The sequence below is a fragment of the Terrapene carolina genome, unplaced genomic scaffold, assembly GCF_002925995.2.
Source record: "Terrapene carolina triunguis isolate 2854851 unplaced genomic scaffold, T_m_triunguis-2.0 Scaffold25, whole genome shotgun sequence".
Taxonomy (NCBI): domain Eukaryota; kingdom Metazoa; phylum Chordata; order Testudines; family Emydidae; genus Terrapene; species Terrapene triunguis.
The window spans coordinates 1,541,138-1,563,722 of NW_020664376.1; the positions used below are offsets into that span (position 1 = coordinate 1,541,138).

A 22,585-nucleotide genomic window follows, 5' to 3' on the forward strand; every position below is an offset into this window, starting at 1 on the left:
GGTCAGTAATTAATCAGATTAACCATGATCTCTATAGTTTAAGCAGCTTAAGTCAGTTGAAGATGGCTCCATCAAGGCTAGCCATGTTGAAAACAGCCCTTTTTAAAAGAGACTGGGGTTAGGACCCTGTGGACTTTATATACTTTGCAGTGGAAAAAGCCTATGGCTGGAGAGAATTTAGCATTCAACCCTGGGTGGAAAAGCCAGCACAGGCCTATGCATCACTGATATCATGATATGGGGTTTAAGTTGTGCATATGTGTTATTTTGACCCTTTGCTTACGGGTGAATTTCACCTGTAGTATATTCCCATATGAATATGTCATAATTAAAAAATAGTACCTCTGTATCCTGCCCTGTGTCACATATAACGAGTGCTTTTGGCTTCCCTCCCTGAGTTGTTTTCAGCAGTACTGAGATACATGTTGCTAAGAACAGCCAAAGAACCTGGGTATTAGGTTCTAGTTAGACAATTCTGGTGGATTCCAGCATAATAATGGCAATTAACAGCTGTGAGGACCAAAGCTGCAATGCAGAGAGGAAGAGCAGCTGTTGTGTGAAGAGGAACCTGTTGCACACTGTTACTATAGCAACTGGGAGGGGAACTATTGCTTCATTATAGAGGAATAGAGGTGGGAGTGTTTCCATAGCAACAAACAGAGCTTTCCAGATCTGGGTAAATTGAAAAAAAACTGCAACAATTACTTCTAATATCAGGCAGGTAATTAATAGGGTAGATAGGCATATCAGGAGTACCTGTGTAATCACCTACATATATTACCTATTACATTTCTAGTAATATAGGAAAATTGCATGAAAGTTGCAGGGTTCCCCTCCCTCCACACAGAAGCTGCATTTGTTTTAATCCCTTCCTATGATTTTGTATTTATATCAATGTAAACAGTTCACAGGAGGAATTGCAGAATTTCTTTTTGTTCTTTGGCATATACTCTCCAAAATTTAGCTCATAGCATTGTAGCTGTGGAATCATGTAATACTAGAGTAGATACTTCTGAAGCTGAAATGGAGAGTGAATAATTTTATCTATATATCGCTATCTATGAATTACAGTTGAGATCAAACATTCCACATTCATGATTGTAAAATTCATGTTTTATTATCTGTGTGTTGTACAGGAATTACATTTCTTTTGATTTTAAATAACATGATAATTTTGGACTGTAACTTAAAAATTGTGTTTTGGGTATTTAATTGCTATACATATATGTGTGTGTGTGTGTATATATATATATACACACACACACACGCGCGCGCGCACACACACATATATATATATAAAATGACTTTCTGAAATTTGTCTAAAGGAAACAAAGGTCTTTAGAAAGAGGCTTTGGTTGAACCCCTGACACTTCGAGCTGTATCTTCAAAATATGGCCTTTATTTGTGGGTGTGCATGGGAAGTTAGTTTTACACCATCCGTTTGTGCAATCAGATGACAGAAATTCTGTACACAAATCCTCCTTGAATGTGTACATTGTGCATAAAAGTGGTTTGCATGTATAGATTCTAACAGGTGAATGCACAAGATTGCAATTTTGCCTAAGCAAATTTTGTGCATATGCACAGTTGAAGGGCAGACTAAAAGCTTTTTGGAAAACTGGCTTTTTGTCTGTCTCACGCAAAACAGCAGGGATCCTTAAAAATTTGTCTTAGCTAATATTACCTCAGTCTTTCCTAAGTATACCCTACAATAAATATAGAGAATACTACAAATGCCGAGTTAAGTGTTTATCTAAGGCAAAATTTACATGTCTGAAAAGGAAGCAATTGTAAATATACTTGAATTAAATGGCTTATTTGGAATGTATCAAAACTTGAGATTTTCTCTGTTAGACATACAGCATTGTAGTAATTGATATGGTTAATGGCGTATTTTCAGTTATGATATTGGGATATTTTGGTTAGTTGGACATTTTTAGTGTTTTGCCTAAAACTGTTACACTTTTTTTCTACGTGTTTGGCAAGATAGATTTCATATTGTCTTTCTAGATGCTCTCATGCAGTTTATGGTTGAAACCAAGCACTGCAAATGGAAGCTTGGTGGTTTTGAATTTGCCCAAGTGAGGAGCAAGGGCATTCAATAACGTGCAATATTTTTAAGAGTTTCTCTCAATGTCTCCTTGGAGAATGAGAAAACAAACAGATGTTTCGTCTGGTTTTTAAACAAGTTAAACATGTGCAATTCCCTCAAACACAAGTCTAGAAAGTGCACTTACAGTTGACCAATTTTAGCAATTTGCCCAGAAAGTTGTCTGAATCATGTATATTGTCTTACAGTCACAAGCCTAACTTGGTTAAAAACAATATCAAGGCCCATGGTGGGAGGTGTATTTTAAATCACAATAAAAACTTTGATAAGTGTAGACTTCACAAGTAACTCTGTATTATTTTCACCTCTGAATTTGCTTTTTCAACACTCCTCCCCCATGGTTATTTATGGGTCTGATTTAGATTGCATGCTCTTTGAGCAGAGACTGTATCTTTGCTTCTTGTGGGGGATGTCTAGCATATTTTTTGGACATTCAGTAATTTTGCTTACTTGAAAGTGGCCACTGAAGGACTGCAGAGGCAGGATTGTCCAGTAGCTAAAGATACTACACTAGGAACTAGGAGACCTGGATTAAATTCCTTGCTCCACTATAGATTTCCTGTGTGACTGTGGGAAAATCACTTAGACGCAGAGAGGTTCAGTTCCAGTTTGTAAAATAGGGATGTAAGCATATGATTCACAAGCAAGTGCACCCCCATGTGGCTGGGCATAGCACAGCAGGCTCTCCTCCTTTAGAGCTTCCTGCTGACTGCTGTTCTAGCCCTGTGGTAGTCGGCTACTTCTTGCAACTCGGCCTTCTGGCCGGGTCACATAGACTCCCACCACTTCTGGGGTACCAATAGTCCAACAAATAAGAGTCCATCAACTTCATATAGGACCCTCGGCACTTACCGTTGTATCAGGGGATTCAGTAGTCCTTACCATTTGTTGGGGAGGGGGGTTCCACTCCACCTTTCTTGGTGGGATGGTGGGGCATCCTAGGCTCTCTCTCTAGTGGGTTCCAGTTCTTGAACAGATAATCAAGGCCTGACTACCCAGACCTCTGACTACCTCCCTGGACCACGTCCTATCTTGCCTTTCTTGGGATTTTGCCTCAGCCTCTTCCTGCACTCCTAGGGTATCAGCCCCATTCTTTCTCAGCCTCTTCCACTCACTCATTGCATAGCTGCAGTTCCTGCTAACCAGTTGGTTCCGCCTGGGGAGAGTTTTCTCCACTCCCCTTGCAGGGCAGACCCTGACTCAGCAGGAGATTCCGTGCTCCCTGCAGGCCCCTCCTAGCAGAGTCCTGGTCAAACTCACTTCCTGCTGCTCCTTCCCAACTGCCTTGGGATCCCTGTTCTAGACCTACCTTCCTTCAGGGAGCCTCTACTTGCCAGTAGCCCACTCAGTTCCCTGACTCCCACCAGGCTCCTCTCACTGAGTGAGTGCCAGAGATCTGCTCTCCTTCCTAATTAGGCTTGGATGCCGGGTTCAGCCCTTTTAGCTCCTCCCACCAGGTTTGACGCCTAGTGCATGTGTAGTGGTGCAATGCTGATTGTGCCCACTAGCTCTCATTAACCCCTTTAGGCCCATTCACATAGCACTTCCCAACCCCACAGGGATGTTGTTAGTAGAAATACACTAAAGCTTGTGAGGCGCTCAGATACTACAGTGATGGGGGCAATATAAGTACCTCAGACAGACAGCTACTGCACTGGATACTCAAAAAGGGACCCTCAGGAGTGACTAGCTGTAACAGCTGTCTTGTTGGACATTTTTAGTGTTTTGCTTAAAACTGTTACACTTTTTTTTCTCTGTGTTTGACAAGATAGATCACATATTGTCTTTCTAGATGCTTCCATGCAATTTATGAGTGAAACCAAGTATTGCAAATGGACGATTGGTGGTCTTGGATTTGCCCGAGTGAGGAGCAAGGGCATTCAATAACATGCAGTATTTTTCAGAGTTCCTCTCCATGTCTCCTTTGAGAATGAGAAGAAAAACAGATGTTTGGTCTGATTTGTAAATAAGTTAAATATGTGCAATTCCTTTTTCCAATCCACCTACCCACAAAATACTTCACAATAATTCCCTGTCTCACACATTAGAGCATCTAATACTCTATGGTGTCAATCCCTCACTCTCCCTCCCCACACCAGACATATATCTACTCTTTCTACAATCACCATATCTCCCCTCCCTTTATCGTCATGGTCCTATTGCAGCTAGGTGGAAAGGCACATTAATCAACCTACTACAGTGATATCTATGATGATTCTCAAAGATATTTAGGCTCCTAACTTCCCTTGATTTCAATGTAAGTTAGAAGCATAAATACCATTGAGGATCTGGGCCTGCGTCTCTATCCTATCAGTGCCAGAGAGAAGAATTCAAGACCCTCCTCCCATTCTCTAGCCCCACAGGCCCCTAACACCCAGGGGTACAAACTACTTCCGTAATTCATAAATAAGTAATCAGGAGCAGGGCTACTGTATATAATGTCTAAGTTTATGTATATCTGTGAACAGGCAAGAAGATGATGATTTTTTTGCATCGGTAACATCTCAGAAATGTGTTTAGAAAATTGATGTGTCTCTAGCCATAATTGGTGAGATTGGTTTCTCTGCTTTCTAATTCTTCATTCATCAAGTATTCCTTGGTGTTAGTAAAGAAACCTGTTTCCATTAAGATTTTCTAGGCAGAAGATTTTACATAGAACTTAAGATAAAGATTATTTCTTGCCTAAATACCATAAATGCTAGTATTACCTCTATAAAACAATTGGCCTACGTATTCCTCTAAAAGGTAAAACCAGTTAATTGAAAGTGATCCTTGTCTTTTCATACATTATGGCCCAAATACTTACTCCTACATGAAGCTAGCATGGAGACCCTTCCTGTGGCATGGAATGGATAGGCAAGTATCACCTGTGAGTGCACACTCAGCAGATTCCTTGCACAGTCCCTATGTAGGGTTTAAATGATTCAGAGGCCGTTGCACCCTTCCTCCACACTGCAATGAATGTTGTCTATTGACTGCTGGGAGAGACACACTCAGCACCTATGAAAATCAAGCCACTTATGTTTAAGTGCCTATATATTAAAATTTAGGGCCCAGATTGTCAAAGGCACTTAGGTGCCTGACTCCCATTGAAATCAACGAGAATTAGGCAAGTAAATACCTTTTGAGGATCTGGGCAAAGGAGCCTAATTTTATACACCCAGCTTTCAAAGTTGACCTCTCTTTCTCTAGCTCAAAAATGGAATACCTAAATAGCAACCCCATTCACCATTTGGATGAAGGCTGAGGTAATTACAATGATTAATGTGAAGGCTGAACTGATCTAGCATCCTTTTTTAAAGGGATTAATGGATGAAGAAAAAGGGGAAATTACAGTTCAGATATCAGATGTAAATATCTGTTTATCCCTTATTATTGCATCTGTAATGTGTTACTTTTAAACAGAGCTAAATTGTTAGGAAATATGTGGGGGGGGGGGGGAAATGCTGTTTACTGAGTTGTTGTGTGATACTGCTTAAATAAATCATTTCACGCTGAGCATAGGACAGAGAGACACATTTAAAACAATAGGCCATGTTTTATTACTAGAGGATCCAATGCAGTTATATATGCACACAGGCTTAAATTCAGCCCTGGTTTAAACAACTCATTCAAGTAAATGGAGTTGCATCTGCCCATCCCGGTCTTATGCTTTACCAGTTGTATTTTGAATAACCTCTAGGGGCAGTTCTAAATGTAGTACTTAACAGGAAACGCCAACTGGACTACCTTACCTCCTGGAATACTTAAAAAGAAGGAATGTGTGTGTTGTGGAGAGTATGGGGAAGAAAAGTATGGTGGACATTAATTAAACAGTTCAGGGCTGTCTTTCCTTTTGCATAAGCAAAATCCTAAGTGTGTACAATATCCCAAAAGAGAATTACAGCTGCTCCTAAATTTAGAAATAATTTGGCAATCAAAATAAGCATTCTTTTCCTATCAAATAATTTCAAATATGAACATCTTGCTTCAATCCATTGTTGTTTATAAATACACCACGCTCATTAGCCAGCTGTATATATGTGGCATCATAGCCTTTGGCTCCATAAATACTGGTCTCCGCTTGCAAGCTAAAGGAACAGTTCCACTAGCTCAGCAGTTAGAGAAAACTGCTATACATGTGGCCATGTCTGGCCTATTCCCTTCTGTATCAGGTAAATACATACAAGCCTCTCTTCTCCAGGGTGTTGCAATGAGGAGCTGGCAGAGATGGGGCAAATAGTAGAACATAATGTGAATAATCCACTCTCTGCAATAATGGCAAAGTGAGGAAACAATAATTTTTGAACATTTATAAATATATATAGGTGGGTAGTTTTATGACCATTTCCCTCATCCCTGTAATTTCTGAGCACTTCCCATGTATTTAAAAATAGAAATAACAATCAGTATGAGCTAGATACTTTGATATACTTCCTTGTCTCAATGTACAGAGATGCGCAATTCCCTGCACACCAAGATGAAAATAAGTCCCCTTCAGTGTCAAATCTCTTGTCAAAATAAAGCTAATTAAAAAGAAAAATCACAGCTAGAAAGGCTAAAGGGAAAGGTTCTAGGGACTGTTAGTAGCTATGCTGCAAGTCATAAGGTGATATATTACCTGCTATTCCTATACATGCTAAGAATTCTTACATATCCATCGATCATTCATCATGGAAAGGTGAGAGTCCCAGAGCGTGTTTCTCGGCTAATAGTGTCAATGAATAACAATAAATAGTGTTATAACATCAATTCTGGAAGGATGGCCTGCAAAAGATGGTAATTATAGGAATAATGCAGGGTAACCAGATGGCTCCTAGAATACAGTTAGAATACTAGGATAAATTCATGGCACAAAACCTGCTAATAATACATGATAAGTTGTTACAGTGGTGCATAATAGAATTGATTTGTACTTTTTTCCTTTAAAAAAAAAATCACCAAGGAACCTTCATGCAAAAAACCTACATTAAATGAAAATTAGGCTGGACAAAGGCTCAAGCAAGGAACTGCCATATTGACCAGGAACCCTTCATTCTGCCCCTTTATGCTTATGCATTATGATAAAGTCTTTATATAATCACATTTTTTCCCACAAGATCCTCCCATCATTCAATGCATAGGTTGGATGCACCAGGATGCAGAATGAAGGTTGTACTGGCAGATGTGGAATTGGTATTTTAAGTACTGGATTTTGAAACTTAAATATCTATCTGTTAACAAAGTTTTTTTGTATGTAATAATATATACACATGCTCATACTTGTGTGTGTGTGTGTGTAACTTCTATTTTATCACCCTTATTATGACTACTTATTAACAGAAACATGGCAATAAAATTTAACTATGGAAAAGATAAGATTGTAGCATCTGGATTAGCATATTAATGGCAGTTTAAGAGAGTTCTGGCACTTGGCATTTGAAATACATGAGGTATCTGTAAAGAAAAATAAATTAGAATCTATGATCATGGCATCTTTCTGCTGTAGGCTATACATGCAACAGAACAATTAATATGTGTGTGTGTGTGTGTGGCTGCCATGTTCCACATAATTTGTCATTCTTCAGCTGATTTATTTAATCACTAGCCATATTTGTCTAATGCTACCTGAATCTCAAACAGCTGTTTCATCATATAGCAGCTCCTTAAAGCCTCTGTTTTCACACTGAGGCAGGGAAGCCACTGCAGATATATTGTCCAGTTGTGACTTCCCTGACTTCACACAGAGAAGGATGGTTAAGACTGTGTGGTGGGGCAGAGAATGCTAAGCCAAAAGGCCAATGCAGGAGATCATGTTCTATTTTTTTCCCCTAAAGTAAACTAATTCTGAGAATGAAAACAAACAAACAAAAAAACTTTAAAAGACCAGCTCTTTAGCTGGTGTAAATCAACATAGATCCGTTGATTTTAATAGAGCTATGTCGCGTTACACTGACTGAGGCTACAGCCCTTTAACTATATCCTATCAAAGACCAAATATAAGTGGAATGCGTGGAACCAACTTCAGTTTTTATGTTGTGCTTTTATTACAGGAATACCAAATTGATATATTTTTTGCTCAGACATGGACAGACAGCCGCCTTCGTTTCAACAGCACCATGAAAATACTGACTCTAAACAGCAATATGGTTGGATTGATATGGATACCAGACACTATCTTCCGAAATTCTAAAACAGCAGAAGCTCATTGGATCACTACACCCAATCAGCTTCTGAGAATATGGAATGATGGGAAAATCTTGTATACTTTAAGGTAGGAAGTAGGAGTGTGTGGCTGAAAGTATTTGGTCTCTTTTTCTGCAGAGTATTTTTAGATGTTTTGGTTTGGTTTTTTTAACTTATTCCTAACTTATATTCGAATCTGTTTTAGGGACAGGCAAATTGATACTGTTTAAAACAAATGACATGAATATTTGTCCAAAATTCAAACTAAGCCCCAAGCTAAACCATTTTTTAGGTTAAAAAAGCTTGCTTATTCTTTTAAAAACTTTTTGTGCCTTTCTTCACTTCCATATTCAGGAACCGAAAGCAGAAGTGTCAAAAATTCTACAAGAAAGGTTCCTCTCTCAGTGTTTGTAATCCAGCCAGAAGCATGTAATCCCAGAAATCTTGCAAGAGAAATAGTTTCTATAAAACTTCCTGACTTGGCTTACAGTAGAGCTGGGGAAAAAATCAAAATATTTTTGATGAAAAATGGCTTTTTGACAAAACAGAAGTTTGCGTGAAATGTCATTTTTTGGTCAATTGTTTTGTGTTTTCATAAAAAAACACACATACATCTTTTGGGTTGCTGTTCCAAGTAAACCAAACATTTTCAGTTTTAATTTTTAGATTCCCTACCTCATAAAAAAAAATCAAAGAAAAACTTCTGCAAATAATAAGAAAAAAACAATTTTGTTGAAATTTTTCAGAGGGAAGGGAAAAAACATTTCCCAGCCAGCTCTATTTTGGAGGGCAGATTAGCTCAGATTAGATTCAGGTATACACCTAGGTGTGTATTTGAACCAAACAGAGCCTCTGGAGACAGATTGATCCACTGTTTAGAGCACTGAATTGGACATTGGAAGACCTGGATTTTATTCCTGTCTGTGTCATTTTCTTATTATGTAATCTTGGGCAAGTCAAGTAATTACTCTGTGCCTCATTCTACCAATCTGTGAAAATGCTTTGAGTTCTGCAGAGGAAAAAAGATGCAAAATATATATTTAGAGATTCTTCCTCTGCTAGTATGCTCATGTTTAGGTGCATACTAGCATCAATGCCAGTTTCTATATACAAGTCACACTGGAAGATAGCACATCATATGTTTTGTCAAAAAGGAGAACTACTGGAAGAAATATGTTAGAGTTTATCTAAGCAAGACAATACCATAAAGTATATATTTGCATTAAAAGGGTGCATTCAAATAAAGAAAAATTGCTTTTATTCAGCGGAGGAGCTGAACTGTTCAAAAGTGGAATTCCACAATAAACAAGATTCCCTATACAGCAAACAATCTATCTGTAAAATATATCTTCCATGCTACACAGTTGCTGCACTGATTGTATTCAACCTCCTCAGTGCATCGTCACGCTGATGATACTTGCATATGGAAGCTGAGCTTCAATGACAAGTGTCCCTATTTACAGACTGTCAAACAAGAAAGGAATACAACAGCTGGAAACTACCACTGAGGGTATGTCTACACTGGAATAAAAGACCGGTGGTACTGCTGTGGCTGGCCTGGGTCAGCTGACTTGGGATCTGGCTGCGGAGCTAAAATTTGCTATATAGATGTTCGGGCTCGGGCTAGAGCCCAGGCTCTGGGACCCTCCCCCCCCACGGTATCCCAGAGGCCAGGCTCTAGCTCAAGCCTGAATGTTCACACAGCAATTTTACAGCTTGAGCCCCACAAGTTTCAAGTCAGCTGACCCAGGCCAGCTGCAGGTGTTTAATTGCTGTGTAGCTGTATCCTACATGTTCTTTCAGTATCCTCCTTTTTTGAGGCTTTATCCAAAGCCCACTGAAGTACATGGAAAGTCTCTCAGTCACTTCAGTGGGCTTTCAAACAGGACCTTGATGAATGTGAGAAGATGCTCATTTGGTTAGTTTTTGTATGCACCCCCTTTTATCTAACAATTTTTGGTGCTATATTTTGTGCCAAATTGTGCACTGTGAAACCTCACTGAAGTAATGGAGTTTTATAGGTGTCTCTGTGAACACCACCATCTGTCCCATGGACTGCAAAAATATCTTACCATACGCTGTTAATCAGAAAAACATTTGGCCCGTGTCAAAGGGTAGACTGGGCTCTTTAAGAGGGAACTGGTCCAGTCCACTTGAGTCTCATTAACTGCCTTTCAATGGGGCCTGATAGAGGTCAGCTGTTGTCTATAAAGAGGAGAGCAGAGGACAGGAAGAGGAATCTATGGCAGAGAAGAGCTGCAGTAAGCAGAAGGCTCCTGTAGGAGAACCTGATTGAGAGAGGGTTTAGGGCCTAGAAGCCAGAGCCAGAAGGCTGAGCTCCAGCTAGGGGAGATGACAGAATAGCAGGAACTGCAGAGAAGGAGGAACTTCATGGATTGCCAGAGACAGGAAAAGATACTCCTGAGGGCAGAGACGAAGGCAGGCAGGGTAATTCCCTAATTTTATTGTAATTTTGATTCACTGTTTTTGGAAAATAAAGAAATCCCTGCCAGAATGGCCTGTGGAGTTTAACTGGGAGCCCTGAAGAGAGGGAAGACTGATGGGAGGATGCTGCCGAGCCACCCCACGTCACGGGGAGCTCAGTACCCAGCTGAACCTGTTACAGCCCTCCTTTGCTTAACTGAGCATTTTACATGTATGCAAGGAGTTCTGTTTCCAGTTTTACCACTCAACCTTTCCTCTGTGTACGAGGAACTCTATAAACCTTAATGTTCACAAGCTAGGACAGAAAACTCAGCAACAAGTAGGCAGTCTTTATTGTTGCAGACTATTGACTCTACAGAACTGTAGGTAAGAGACAGCTGTAGTACCTCCAATTTCTCCACTGTGGATGTCTCAGAAAGAACAGCCTTGAGTTGACTAAATTTCTAAATTCAAGAATCAGTGTACAAGTTTGTGCCAGGTCCTCCTCTTCTCTGGCCACTTTTAGGTATGCAACCTTGGAATCCTGTCCTGTTGTACAAGTAAAACTCCTGGGCAGAGAGAACTAATTTACTTACAACTGAGCTTAAACACGATAGACATTTCTCTGGCTGTCAGCCCAAATTTAAGGCATCTAGACCTTCTCAAATCTAGTTTGTTTACCTTTTAATTAGTTTTCCTAAAATTTGTCATTTGCTGGGCAAACTCAGCAGTGAAATTAATATAGTGTCCATTACTTGAAAATAGCTTTCAAATAAAACTAATATATGATATGATCTAGTCAGATATATAGACTGACTTTGTAGTTTAATGGACTGAACCCCCTGTCTTAATGGTAATTTAAGAACTGGTCTTATTTGTAGTGTGCCCTGTGTTAGTAAACCATTTTAAACATCATTTTAAAATGTGGTAGATATTTTTGCAAACATTTGTGCTGGCCTATGTTAATTGGGCATATTTTTGTTACATGTATTTTAAAAGTTCTTTGATAAGAAGTATAGATAGTAACTAGTTTAAAAATGGTCACCTAACATGGGAGAAAGAATATCACCGATTGGGCTATTAAGTTTACAATGAAATACCAAGCAAAACCCATACAACACTGCATAAAGCTCTGTTTCCATGCATGCATGCACAGCCATATCACCCATTTCCGAGCATTTAATTCTGTAGCAATGCTTCAAAATTTCCCAATTGTGTCTTGGACAATTACCAACGATTACCCTACCATGTTCCTTTAACTTTTCGTTGTGCTGATTTATAGTGACAATTACCTGGTTTTTCCACAGACTCACCATCAATGCAGAATGCCAGCTGCAGCTACATAATTTCCCAATGGATGAACATTCTTGCCCGTTGATATTCTCTAGTTGTAAGTACTGCTTCAGTGCATATCTGTTATACTTGAACCTTGTGGAGAGGCACCAGTTTGTCTCTAATTTCTGTCAGGTTGTTCAGGTTTTCCTGAACAGGTACTGGAAGCTGAGGTTTGCTTTTGATATTATCATATATATATGTGTTTTCGCTTCAGCATTCATGGCAGAAGTTTTTGTCATGAAATGCCCCATGTAGAGTTATACCGCTAGAGCTCAAGCACCAGCATCTCTGTTTGCAGTCATAATTACAGTTTAACAAGGAGCAGATATTCACATCAGTCTGCTATGATGAGATGGTTATAAAAATAATGTAACATATATTTGAGAAGAGAACCTACTGTATTATGGGATGTGCAGTTCAGATATAGGCTGCACATCTATATATACTACTCCTGTTTATTTTCCAAGCCAAAGATTAAAATTTCCTTTTAGAGAGATCAGTGTGTAAATGGTGCTGCCAAGGGCAGTTGTGAACTAGATGGAGAACTGATCTCCATCATCTCTGATGTCTGAGTTTATGAGAAATAGCATGATAGTAACTTTGCCTCATAATTCAGAAATGGACTGTATCATTAGACCAAGGCTGTTTTTTCTTGTATTATTCAGCTGCATGATAGTTCCAACTGTATTGTATTGTGTGTAATTTTGTCTATAAATGCTGTCATCATTGTGGGAGGTTGGCAGGAATCCTGTTGTTAACATGAACACCCCAGAGATGGGAGATGGCACATCTCAATTAACATTATGCTGCTGCAGAAATGTAATTACAAACATGATCCAAATGTAGTAAGTGATGTTTAAAAGGACAAGCATGGCATTTGGTTTACTGAATCTGACTCTCATCACAGGCTTTTTCCTTAATATCTTAAAAGTCAAGTTTTAGTGAGATTTTTTAGAAAAGAAAGTCAGGAATGTGAAAGCTAACCCATAATATCATCATGCTAGGTATTGTGTGTGTATGCAAATACCACGGGTCCCTACAAACATGGTTTATGACTTTCTAAATTGTTTTTAAAATTTGCTAAAGGCACATTCCTGATTGCCTCTGTACCCAAAAATAAAAGTTGAATGGTTTAACAAAAAAACAAAAAAAACCCCAGTTGTTTATCCCCTGAGGTGGGATTTGCCTTCTAAAGGAAGGGAATGTTCAGCACATTGAACATTCTGATTGTGTGACTCATGAGTGCTTAGTAATGAATCCAATTTCAGTCCTACTCTAACTGGTGTTCCCTTCCAAAAGGACAATTTTCTTCTGGCCAGGCTCACAGTTACTTAATTTTTTTTTTAATGCAATCCGTAGTAAGGAGTGTGTTTATTCTCTCCTATTCATTCACCTGCACTCATATGCATGAAAAGTTTTGGGGAAAAGATTCTTTTTAGGATGATCGGGTGAAAAAGGCATTAAAAATGTATTTTTCACAGAGTACTCCCTCTTCCTGAAACAGATCATTCATCGTCAGTGATGTGCTGTCAATATTTTTTAAAAAGGGCTCTAACAAAAAGTGTACACTTTGATAAATCCTGTATCTCAGGGAATGTACTCTGTAGATAGGAGTGAAGGACTGGGAAAGCTATCATTTTCTTTTTCCTTTTAAATAATATCATTTTCCCATCATATCTATAAAATAAGTAGAGAGGTAACACCATTTGGTAAACACATTTATGTGATACACACTACTTTTTTTTCCCTGGGAAGTATATTGGTAGTGTAGAAGAGTATTCATCTTGTCCAGTTTGAAACAGGATTTGGAACCAAGTTCGGGGCATGGAGGTATTTTCCTCCCACAAGGCAAATGTTTTGGGGGGAAAAAGACAGTGCAATTGATTCAATTCCATTTTTAAAAAATGAACTTTTGAGTATTTTTATGAGCTCGATGGATATGTAAATCCTGGGCAAAAATGCTTTAGGACATACAGCTTGTGAGCCAGATTCAGCCCATTTGATGTATTCAGATTGTGTAGAATCTAACTTGTCATTAAAAATAAAAAGTAATCTTCCAAATGTTACTAGTGCTGAAATGTCTTTGAGTCTGTAGACAGCCTGAAACAATTACTTAGATTTGTTAACTCCCCTGTCTATATTAATCTCACTGGAGTGTCAACTTTAAAGTCCAATGATAATGCTATATTGTCAACATGAACTGCTTTATTGATGATCATTTTAGTGAATGGAATGGGAGAGGAGGTGGGAGTTAAGCCCACAGAGAGGTGGAAATAGGGAGAGAACAGAAAAATAGGATGGGAAAGAAAGAGAAATAATGGACAAGATTGTAGCAGTTCTACAAGGGAGCAGATTTTCCCAGAGAAATTGAATGTGACAATAAGTTACTCAACAAACAAATAATAGTTTATATAGTACATAAAGTCCATATTTTACCCTGGATCTTTGTGTAAACCTCCCATTGCTATCTTGCTGAAGGTAGTGTGTAGTTTTAAATGTATACCCCCGCCCATGGACCATAATCAAAAATGGAGTTTGGTTCTTGCTGCCAAATGAGTTTGACACCCCAGCTTTATCAATATCCAGAGAAGATGGCCAACTCTTGACAGGCAGAGAAATCATCCTAGTCCTTTCTTCAGTTTGGAGGCATAATAACTGTTGGGGGCAGCTCCAGAAAGGAATTAAGCTGTATTCTGTGCCACTATCTTATTTCGAGTAACAACTCTTCACTTTGCACTGAATAAGACTTGAATATCAGAAGGTTCAGGCCCATAGCTAAATTTCAAACTTGATCTTGGCCTGACTTGTTTTATCATAACTTAAATCTTTTAGACAAAAAAAATCTTTCTAACTTTGGGTGCATGCATGCAACACCATCTGAGGAAATGGCAGTTATATGGGCATAGTCAAGAGTTTTGTTTGTCTCAGTTTTACAGTTTTCTTGATATATGCAAATAACACATGAAAAACTATAACAAAATGATTCTCCAACTTTCTCACCTGCTGTAATAATGCCGTTCACTAGAGGTTATTTTTAAGTTATCAAGTGACATTCCTTTCCTTGAAGGCTATTTTATTGCTACCTTTAGCACTATCTTAGCACTTCTTTTGTAAATTTTCATGTAGAACATCTCCTCAGGGATTTGTTTGTGTTATAGCTTCATTATATTTTCAGTGTTATGTACACACATTGCTATTTGAAGATACATGACGCTCCAGAGGACTTATGAGGTGAATGGCTGAATGATTTATTACTGTCAGCTATGCCAAATTTCCAAGGGGAGGACCTTATTACAAATTTAGATTCCACAATGTGTTGTCTTGTGAATAAAACAAAAACCTAAATGGTTGTAGAATTTATAGCAGAATGCCCATGCGCGCGCACACAATCGAAAGTTAAATTGCAGGCAACCACAAAAAACCTACTCAGACTTCATAGACTATAACCTATCCTGCTGCACAGACACTTGAACATTAACTATGTTAATATCTAAAACTTAGCACCTTTTCTAAACATTTCCTTTAATTTTTACCAAATACATTTTAGACTGAGCTAGGTCCTTGCAAGACCTTCTGACTCCTAGCCTTTCTCTTTGCTTTTTGTATGTTGGAGTCAAATGGTCTGGTTGCCAGGAAGAGTCAGAAGAATACAGTGGGCTGGATGGGGGCATTTTACTGTGCTAATTTAACTTATTTTGATTACTAGCTCCTAATCATTCCCTCTTGTTGGAAAACCCATGGGAGGAGGAAACATTAGCTAGAAATGCTGCATAGTTCACTTCATGGTATTCCCTTCTCTCTCACCTCTAAAGTGGTTTCTGAACTCATTTGTGGTTAGTGATGCAGCAGAACCTAGAGCACTGCAGGAAAACAGGCTATAGCCCCATGAACTGGAAAGATAGTAGTTCCGGGAGCCAATTCCCTGGGTACAAGCCTGTGGCATTTCCAAGGCAACTCCTGGTCCCTGGGAATCATGCTGCCTTCCTTTAATGTATAGGAATTGGGCAGTATTCCTTTAATTAGCTTTGACCCTCACTGTCTTCTATGTTTCAGATGCCATCGAACCTTGCCTGAGAAGCCAATGTATATATGTAGCCAGGCCTTGCACGTTGTATATAATTAGTAAATATGGTTATTAGGATCTCAGTGTGCCTGTGTGGTTCTTTCATAATAAGGTTTTGTTTGTGCGTGTAAAAAGCAAAAGGCACAAAAAAAACCAAACCCCTGCATGCATCTCTACTTCCTGGGATGGGGCTAACGGTATTGAAGGGGAGTTAAAACTGCTTGGAAAAGCATTAACTTCTGTGTGGATTTCCTGTTGGAAATCTACCTGGTTAGAAGAGGAACAACCTTTTACCCATCAACATCTTCCTGCCCTACCTTAATAAGATGCCTGTGATGCCTTCCACAGGCTCTGGAGAGATTAGAAACATGTACTGGAGCCATATACCTCCTCGCCTCTTCCATCCTCCATCTCCCAAAGCCGGAGCTTTTGCTCTTCTCAGCCAGTGTAAGCAGAAGGAGCATTCAGCGTCTTGCATTTTTTAAACAGTAACAAATACAATAGTAGCCAAAAGAAAAATGGCATAGGTTATCTCTGGCTACTCCCTGTTCCTCAGGACCTACCTGGGGCCATGTATCAAAGAGGCTTCTTGAGCTTACCTCTCATCTATATGCTCAGCATGAGCTTGCACTTGCTCCACCCTGTCAGGCAGAAGCACATGACTGCCAGCAGCCATACCATATGGCAGCTGATTGTTCAAGAACCAACTGTAGTAGATAGAGTGTCAGAAAGTGCAGGACTGTGCGTTTACTGCGTCATTAATGTCTGGAACAATCTGTGTGGCAGAGTTTGAAGATTTACCACTTTTAGAAATATATCTGAGCTGGAGACTGAGCCAAGAATAATGTGAGATATACAAATAAAGAGCTATCTCACTGGGCTGATCTGATTATTTTTTTTTTATTAATTTATTGTTTCCTGTTGTTTTTGATCCACATAAAGCCATGGTGGTTAATTAAAGGAATATTGGCGTTTGTGGAACAAAAACACCAACCAAATTGCCCGTTGCCAGTTATCGACCTTTCTGCAGGTGAGCAGATGTGGGCTTTTCGCTAGCTACCCTCTGCTTAGAATCATAGAATATCAGGGTTGGAAGGGACCTCAGGAGGTCATCTAGTCCAACCCCCTGCTCAAAGCAGGACCAATTCCCAACTAAATCATCCCAGCCAGGGCTTTGTCAAGCCTGACCTTAAAAACCTCCAAGGAAGGAGATTCCACCACCTTCCTAGGTAACCCATTGCAGTGCTTCACCACCCTCCTAGTGAAAAAGCTTTTCCTGATATCCAACCTAAACCTTCCCCACTACAACTTGAGACCATTGCTCCTTGTTCTGTCATCTGCTACCACTGAGAACAGTCTAGATCAATCCTCTTTGGAACCCCCTGTCAGGTAGTTGAAAGCAGCTATCAAATCCCCCCTCATTCTTCTCTTCTGCAGACTAAACAATCCCAGTTCCCCCAGCCTCTCCTCATAAGTCATGTGCTCCAGCCCCCTAATCATTTTTGTTGCCCTCTGCTGGGCTCTTTCCAATTTTTCCACATCCTTCTTGTAGTGTGGGGACCAAAACTGGACACAGTACTCCATGTGAGGCCTCGCCAGTGCCGAATAGAGGGGAATGATCACATCGCTCGATCTGCTGGCAATGCCCCTACTTATCCAGCCCAAAATGCCATTAGCCTTCTTGGCAACAAGGGCACACTGTTGACTCATATCCAGCTTCTCATCCACTGTAACCCCTAGGTCCTTTTCTGCAGAACTGCTGCCTAGCCATTCGGTCCCTAGTCTGTAGCAGTGCATGGGATTCTTCCGTCCTAAGTGCAGGACTCTGCACTTGTCCTTGTTGAACCTCATCAGATTTCTTTTTTCCCAGTCCTCTAATTTGTCTAGGTCCCGCTGTATCCTATCCCTACCCTTCAGTGTATCTACCACTCCTCCCAGTTTAGTGTCATCTGCAAACTTGCTGAGGGTGCAGTCCACACCATCCTCTAGATCATTAATTAAGATATTGAACAAAACCGGCCCCAGGACCGACCCTTGGGACACTCCGCTTGATACCGGCTGCCAACTAGACATGGAGCCATTGATCACTACCCGTTGAGCCTGACATTGAGCCAGCTTTCTATCCACCTTATAGTCCATTCATCCAGCCCATACTTCTTTAACTTGTCGGCAAGAATACTGTGGGAGACTGTATCAAAAGCTTTGCTAAAGTCAAGGAATAACATGTCCACTGCTTTCCCCTCATCCTTAATGTGGCATTCCCATCATCCAGTATGGGGACAACTGTCAGCAGGAAGTAAGGGATGGGCTTTCCTGCTGTGCGTGTCTGTAATTACTCAAGGCTCCAGATGTGAGTTGTGCAGCTCCTCCCTCTCCCAGACCCATATCCAATCACTGCATAGGGAAGAATTCAATATGGTGTTTGCCATCCTGCTGACATGTCCAGTGAGGTCTCCACAGAACTAGATTTTTTTTTTAAATTAACCTTTTGCTGTTGAATAACAAAGATTTAACTCTAAAATACAGGTCACGCACTGGATATATTTGTAATTACAGAAATTAATTCATTTACTAGAATTTTTGCTGTTTTTCCCAGTGGTAGCAGCTAATCTCCAAAGTCAGTTTATAGTTACTTAATTTACTAATTTAAGTTGATATATTTAGCAGCTCCAGTTATTTTAAGGTATTTAAATGAATTACATGTGCTTTATCAAACTCCAAATCAATTTAGAGAATTAGAACCCTACAAGTGTTCTTTTAACAGAACAAAGTTCAAAGTGTCAAACTACTGTGGTACGATGCAGCCAATCTATAGGTGAGATGGGAATGGAACTCAGATGTTGGATCTCAGCCCTTTGCTCAGTCCAATCACAATAAATATACAGCCTACCGGCTACACACACACATATATGCATGTTAGGTTAACCATATGCAAATGTGAAGTTTCAACCAAAAGTGGCTTAATTTACTCAATTTTAGGCATGCTTCAAAATGTGAAAAATGACCAGTCTCCTGAAATTTCAAGAACAATTTTTTAAAAATTGGTATGCAAAATCATGAAACACAGAATGGTTAAAAAATTGCAAGAAATGTTGTGAAAAAGTTTCCATAAATTTCATACAAATCTATTATTGTACTAGTGTGTAGGAAAAACAGATCCTCTCTTTCTACATAAAAATTCCATTTCACCAAATATATCCCTTGGAATAGAGAAACTCCTTTTATGAATTTACAGTTTAGCTATTTGGTATTAAGACTCATCAATTTAGTTTTCTGACAAAAATAATGATTTCAACTATTTTATTTTATTTTATTTTATTTTTCCTCCCATTAGCCTGAAAAAAACAAATTCTGGTCTGGCAGATAGCGTTGTATTCTTTTCTGTCTCATGTATCATCAACAGAATTATTAATGAAGTTCTGATTGCAGAATCTTATTACTGGTGAGGCAGAAGCCAGAAAGAACCCAGCTTGATTTTATATCCCGTGCTGAGTTTTCATTATTGACATTTTGGTAGGCGAGAGCAGACTTCTTATAAACTGAATGCCACAGATGTGCATACAGGAAGAATCTGGATCTTAATCTGCACTTTTTAGTTGAGAAGTTCTCTTCAATGAGTTCTGGATACCACACAGCTAAATTTCTTGATTCAGTCTTTGTGACTGGGGGCCTAGCTGTTTCATCTCTTTCTTTTTACAGGAAGATAGGAATTGCTATACTGAGGGTCATAGATGACCTGTCATAGGATCATAGAACATTAGGGTTGGAAGAGACCTCAGGAGGTCATCCAGTCCAACCTCCTGCTCAAAGCAGGACCAACCCCAACTAAATCATCCCAGCCAGGGCTTTGTCAAGACGGGCCTTAAAAACCTCTAAGGATGGAGATTCCACCACCTCCCTAGGTAACCCATTCTAGTGCTTCACCACCCTCCTAGTGAAATAGTTTTTCCTAATATCCGACCTCCCCCACTGCAACTTGAGACCATTGCTCCTTGTTCTGTCATCTGCCACCACTGAGAACAGCCTAGCTCCATCCTCTTTGGAACCCCACTTCAGGTAGTTGAAGGCTGCTATCAAATCCCCCCTTTCCATTAGAGAAGTTTCTTCAGATCCCCCAGTAGTTAGCAAATGGCTTGTGTTAGCTATCCCAGTGTGCAATTGGCTGCAGCTTTCTTTGGAAGGGGTTTGTAATGCCTACTGGGGCAGGCACAGCATCACATGATGCAGGTTTCCCAATCCCATTGTTCCATGGGCATCCTAATAGATTGCCAACTGCTTTTCAAATGAGGGGATGGGGAGTGTGACAGGGAGTATGTTATGTGTATGTGGGGGGAGAGACAGAGTGTTTTGGGTTTTGGGGGGCAGAATGTGTCAGTATGCTATCTTGTAAGTTCAGACAGCGGCAGGGGGAAGGGGGAAACCAGACATCAGTCTCTACCCCCCCCCGCCTCTCTCTCTTTTTTATATATACACACACACACACACACACACACACCTGACTCTGCAGCAGGAGCATTCCACAGTAATGGTTTGCTTTGTGTCCGGGAGCAGATAAGCATGTGGGCTGTCAGAAATGGAGCTTTGAAAGGGAATAGTCACATGCCTGCAGCCGAGTTCAAAACAATGACCAGAGTGGCCATTTGACTTCAGGGGATTATGGGACATTTCCAGAGGCCAATCACAGTGCAGTAATGCAACACGTCGTCCACACTGATACCCGGGCGCTCTAGCCCGGGCGCAGCAAGATCTATGCTTCTAGGGTTACCATCCGTCCATATTTCCCCGGACATGTCCGGCTTTTGCGTCTCTAAATAGCCGCCCGGGAGGAATTGGTAACAAGGTTAAAATGTCCGGGTTTTTTTTCTCCCTCGCCTCCCTCCCTCCCTTCCATGCAGAGTGCGGCTGCTGATTGGGCGGCTGGGCCGATTGAGCCGCTCCCATTGGCCTCCAGCAGCCAGAGCCCTCCCCTGCTCCCCCCTCCCTCTGTCTGCAGCCCTGTGTAACACACAAACTGACCCACCGGGCAGCGTGTTTTGCCTACACGTGGAGCCAGAATGGTAAGGGGAGTCCGGGGGGGCAGTCAGGGAGCGGGGGAGTGTTGGATGGGTCCCCGGCCTCCACCTGCCACCCCCTCTCCACGCGCGCCCCCCCCCGTGAGACCCCCCCTCCCTGCCTGCCTCTCCCTTGCCTGCTTGTACTGCCAGAGCCGGCAGCAACTGCTGTCTGCTGACCCCGTGTCCTAGTGCCCCCATCCACTAATGGGAAGACAGGCTGCCCTTACCCTGTCCTTCCACCCTAGCCCCGAGCCTCTCCAACGCCCCAAACCCCTCATCCCCAGCCCTCACCCCCCTGCACTCTAATCCTCTGCCCCAGCCCTGAGCCCCCTCCTGCATCATGAACCCCTCATCCCCCCGCACCCTAATCCTCTGTCCCAGCCCTGAGCCTCCTCCTGCATCATGAACCCCTCATCCCCAGCCCCAGCCAGAGCCCTCATCCCCCCACACCCTAATCCTCTGCTCCATCCCTGAGCCCCCTCCTGCATCATGAACCCCTCATCCTCAGACCCACAGCCCTCACCTCTGCATCCCCTCCTATCCCCAAACTCCCTCCCCAACCCCCTCCCCCTTCCCACACACGCCCTCCTGCCCTCAAACTCCCTCCCAAAGCCTGCACCCCCTCCCTTTGCACCCCCTCCCACCCCAAAACTCCATCCCAGAGCCTGCACCCCTCACCCCCTCCTGCACACCCACCCCCTGCCCCAGCCCGGAGCCTGCACCCAGCACCCAAACTCTATCCCAGAGCCTGCACCCCTCCTGCACCCTAATCCCCAGCCTAGGACCTGTACCCCAGACCTCCTCCCCCCACCCAACCCTCCTCCCAGAGCCTTAGGCAGGTGGGGGGGTGGATTCTGGGCAGCACCAAAATTTCTACAACCCTGCCACCCATGCGAGTGGATAAGGGTCAGGGAAGTCAGGGGACAAGAAGCAGGGGGAGTTGAGGTTCTGAGGGGGGCAGTCGGGGGTGGGAAGTGGGAGGGAGTGGATGGGGGTGGGGCTACGGCGGGGCTTCCTCCCCCCCCAGTGTCCTCTTTTTTGATTGTGGAAATATGGTAACCCTAATGCTTCTCATGGAGGTGGATTACCAGGAGCGCTCCAGCTGCAGAGTCCAGGCGCTCTAAGTGCCTTGTCAGTGTGGACACCTTAGGAGTTATGGCGCCTGGGGCTGATTTAATGCGCTCTAACTTGCAAGTGTAGACAAGGCCTGAATGTTTCAAAGCTAGTTCTCAGGGAGGGAATGTTTACACTGCAATCAAGGTCTGTTACTGCAGCATGTGTAGACTTATCTGAGATAGCTTTAATACTGATAGGAGTGAAGCTGCAGCAGGGCTGGCTTCAGTGCCAGCTGTACAGGACTGCCCAGAAACCTGGTTACTTACTCGAATAGCATGCTAAACAAAGTTTAGAGTATTTCCTATAAACTTGTTCAAAAAGCAACATTTACTTAGTTTT

General features: G+C 41.4%; 1 protein-coding gene across 1 annotated transcript in view; it reads left to right on the forward strand.

Moving 5' to 3' along the window:
• The window catches only part of LOC113406292 (gamma-aminobutyric acid receptor subunit gamma-3-like), a 515,367-nt gene that overhangs the window by 270,565 nt on the left and 222,217 nt on the right, over positions 1–22,585 (forward strand). The window contains exons 4-5 of the mRNA XM_026650329.1: positions 8,122–8,342; positions 11,986–12,068. Of these exons, the coding sequence (XP_026506114.1) occupies positions 8,122–8,342; positions 11,986–12,068 (304 nt within the window). The remainder of the gene's footprint in view (positions 1–8,121; positions 8,343–11,985; positions 12,069–22,585) is intronic.